Source organism: Gopherus flavomarginatus, chromosome 3 (assembly GCF_025201925.1).
Source record: "Gopherus flavomarginatus isolate rGopFla2 chromosome 3, rGopFla2.mat.asm, whole genome shotgun sequence".
NCBI lineage: Eukaryota > Metazoa > Chordata > Testudines > Testudinidae > Gopherus > Gopherus flavomarginatus.
The window spans coordinates 155291705-155295311 of record NC_066619.1 but is presented as its reverse complement, the minus strand read 5'-3'; the positions used below and the strand labels follow the sequence as shown (position 1 = coordinate 155295311).

The following is a 3607-nucleotide window of genomic DNA, read 5'->3' as shown; positions in this document are numbered from 1 at the left end:
GTGACATCCGGAGGGTGGCTGTGATGAAAGGAACGCGAGGGAGCAGGTAAAGGTGAAAGTAAAAACAACTTGCCTACAGGTGAGAGCAGAGTTTCTCGGGCTCTTTCCCGTGCTGGGTTCACGCCTATACACGCACTTGGCGTGACCCCGGCCTGACTCACCCCGGGAAAGCAGCAGAGTGCTCAGGCCTGAGAGGGGAGGAGCTGGCTGCGGGGGAGGAGCGGAGAGAGCAGGTGAAACTGACTCCAGGAGGCACTTTAGCAGGGACTGGTCTCAAGGAGGCGGGGTGCAGGCAGGGGGCCATGCTGCGCTCGCTGGGCAGGTGACAGCCCCCTGCTGCTGCCCGGGCCGGGTGTCTGTGACACGCAGCGAGAGCCGGGGGCAAAGCCATGGCCAGGGAGCTGAGCCAGGAGGCGCTGCTGGATTTCCTCTGCCAGGCTGGGGGGCGAGTGACCAACGCCGCCTTGCTAGGGCACTTCAAGCGCTTCCTGCGGGACCCCGCGCCGGCCGGGCAGGTGCAGCAGCGCCGGGAGCAGTTCAAGAGCCTGGTGAACTCGGTGGCCACGGTGCAGCAGGAGGCGGGCGGCGGCCCCAAGTACGTGGTGCTGAGGAAAAGGTACCGGGACCTGCTGGGCGAGGAGCTGGGGCCACCTGCCGCGGAGCCGCCCCCAGGGCCCGGGCGGTGCCAGGGGCAGGGCCTCGCCGGTGCGTCCCCAGGGAAGGAGGCGGCTCCTCCAGCCGCCCAGCCAGGGAGCGGAGCGGGCTCCCCGGGAGGCCAGGGCAGCGGGGCGCGCTGCGCTGCCCGGGCGCACGCCAGGCTCCAGGAGCAGCAGCGCCCGGCACCCCCCGGCCGCCTCCCCCGGGATCATCCCCGTGGCTGCCCGGGCGGAGCTGGCCGGGGGGCTCCCGGTCTCCCCCAGGCTAACTCCGGGAGGCAGGGAGCGGAGCCGCCTCCTGCCCCGGCTTGGGCCGCCGGCGGCCAGGGGCACCCCCCGGAGCGCTGCGCCCCGTGCCCGGAGCTGCGCCGGGCTGCCCTGCGCGCCCTCCCCGGGGCGCCCTGCGCTCCCGCCGGGCTCCAGCAGCAGTGGATCCAGGAGTGGGTGGAGAGGAGCCGGGATGCGGGGCAGGCGGCCCGGGACAGCTGCTCCGCTCCTCGCTCGCCCGACGGCACCTGCCCTGGCCCGGCCCGGCCGCTCCCCGAGGCTGGCTGGAGATGCCCCCCGCCCATCTTCATGAGCATCCGGTGCCAGCTGGCCCTGCAGGACCTGGAGGACTTCGTGGAGCAGGCGAGCCCCGGGAGCGAAGAGGGTAGTGGGGGTGGCACCGGCAGCGAGGGGAGCGAGTCTCTGCAGGAGGCGAGGGACAGGGGTGCCAGCCCCGCTGGGGGAGCAGGTGAAGTGCCCAGGGACCCAGGGGCGCAAGACTCACGCTGCCAGCAGCTCAGCAATGGGGCACCCAGCAACCGCAGCCAGCGCAGAGCCAACCGGCAGGTGGTGGAGGTGAATGGTACCGCGCCCTGCACCCGCTACTCCTTCAGGAGCAAGAGCGCCCCTGGGAGCAGCAGGGTGTCCTCCTCCGAGGATGAGCTGAGGGACCAGGACCAGGGGAGGAGAGGCCGGCGCCCACGGAGGTCCAGGAAGATGGCCAAGGGGGCAATATTGGCTTTCCCAGGTGTGGACACTCCCATCACTTTCCAGTACTTGGGCTCTGTGCAAAGACAGATTTGTAGGCCCACAGAGGAGACGCTGCCAGTTCCCCAGATGTCTCTGGACCCCAGGCCCTCCTCCGTGCCCCTAGACCCCAGGGAACACAACTGGATTGTCATGGTGGCTGCTGGCTCCTGGGTGCAGGTCCGGGCGCTCTTCCTGGAAGATCCCCAGCTTGCTTTGCAGAGGGACTTTATCTCGGGCTACACCGCCCTTCACTGGATTGCCAAACATGGAGCCAGCCAAGTGCTCCAGGACTTGGTCAGCGGGGCTGAGAAAGCGGGCACCCCCCTGGATGTGAATGTGAAATCCAGCTGTGGCTACACCCCATTGCACCTAGCGGCCATCCATGGACACCAGAGGATCATGAAGCTGCTGATCCAGAAACTGAACTCCAAGGTCCATGTGCGGGACAGCAGTGGGAAGAGGCCTTGGCAATACCTGAGCAGCTCAACCTCTGGAGAAATGTGGCAGCTGCTAGGCGCTCCGAAGGGCAAGACAATCTTCCCTACCCAGCCCTTAGTCAAACACTCCTCACCCCCCAGAAAGGCCAAGAGCCAGGAGGTGGCCAGGAGCATCAGCAGGAAAACTTCCCTTGCGGCCTGCCTGAAACCAAAGCACATGAAATGGAAAATGGCTAACAAGTACCCTGCCCTGAGGGAACAGGAGGAGTATAGCGACTGACAATGCAGCAGAGCCAGCCCAAAGTGGGGAGCACATGGACAAGCCTTGGGTAGAGGCTACAGAGCCCTTCTAGGCAGGTTGTTCACACAATGCGGGGTCAGTCTAGAGGTGGAGGAGAGGGGGCACTTTCTGGTTAACTAACTCTTACACTTTAACTACTTCTGGATCCTTTTCTGGCCTATTTTTAATAGAAAATCCATCTAGAAACCTTTTGTCCAATGAGCTAATGCTGTGACAACTCCCTGCCATAGGAGACAGCCAACTTTGGGAGGCAGCTGGGGGCACTCGCTCCCTGAAGCTTAGCCATGATCCACAACTGAGCTACTTGAGATCTCAGACTACTTCCCTCCCACCCCCCATGGCCCCTAGTTCAGGCAGTTAGTCTCAGAAAAAAGTTCTTTAGATGCTGGAAAGGTGAGGTGGTGAAAGATATGCAAGGGAGTAAGTAGTGATCACAGGAAGAAAAGATTTGAGAACCCTAAATCATCTCTATTTGACCTGGCCTCCAGATTGAAACCAAGAGCAGAGTGTGAGCCAAAACTCATCTTCAGGTACTTCCTGCTGTGGAGGGAGATCATCACCCAAACAATAAGAGAAATATTCACGTGTCACGGGGGAGGGGATGATAAAGATGTTACATTGGAACATCATGTGCACTATGCTAGTTGCCAGCTCAGATGAATTATTTGCCTGTAGAAGGGTGTGTGAGGAGAGACTGGAGACTCTTCACTTGGGAATGTTAATGAGAGATGAGGAATCCCTGGCACCTAGAGACCCAACCTTTAACGCTGCTTTGATGAAAATCCAAGACTTCTTGTTTCAGTGCAGATCAAAAGAGGGACTGAAAAAGGCACTGTCACAAAGATGAGAAATAGGGCTAATCTGTTTAAAAAACAATGTTTTTAAATTAACAAGGTTCATAAAGCGTGTGTGGTTTTTGTTTTGTTTTTTTTTTTAATGTGGATTCATTAGTCATTAATCACACTGCCAGTTAGTGTTAAAACATTTTCTGGAAAGAAAATGATCAACAAAGCAGGGTGTCTGATGTTCTTATTCTTTTCATCCACAGCTGAGGAATCTTTGAGGGTGTTCACATCTTCCTAACACAACACACACACAAGCAACAATCCTGCTCCATGGATGCTGGGCTACTTGTCCAATGCCAGCTTTGTTCGTTCTGTTGCATTTATGCCACCTGCCCGTCTTTCATATTTGCA

General features: G+C 59.6%; 1 protein-coding gene across 1 annotated transcript; it reads left to right on the top strand.

Moving 5' to 3' along the window:
* The first annotated feature begins 312 nt into the window (after nucleotides 1-312).
* On the top strand, nucleotides 313-3313 carry SOWAHB (sosondowah ankyrin repeat domain family member B). The gene has a single exon (XM_050945148.1). It carries the CDS (start codon nucleotides 390-392, stop codon nucleotides 2388-2390), a length of 2001 nt encoding a protein of 666 aa, XP_050801105.1. The 5' UTR covers nucleotides 313-389; the 3' UTR covers nucleotides 2391-3313.
* The last annotated feature ends 294 nt before the right edge of the window (nucleotides 3314-3607 follow it).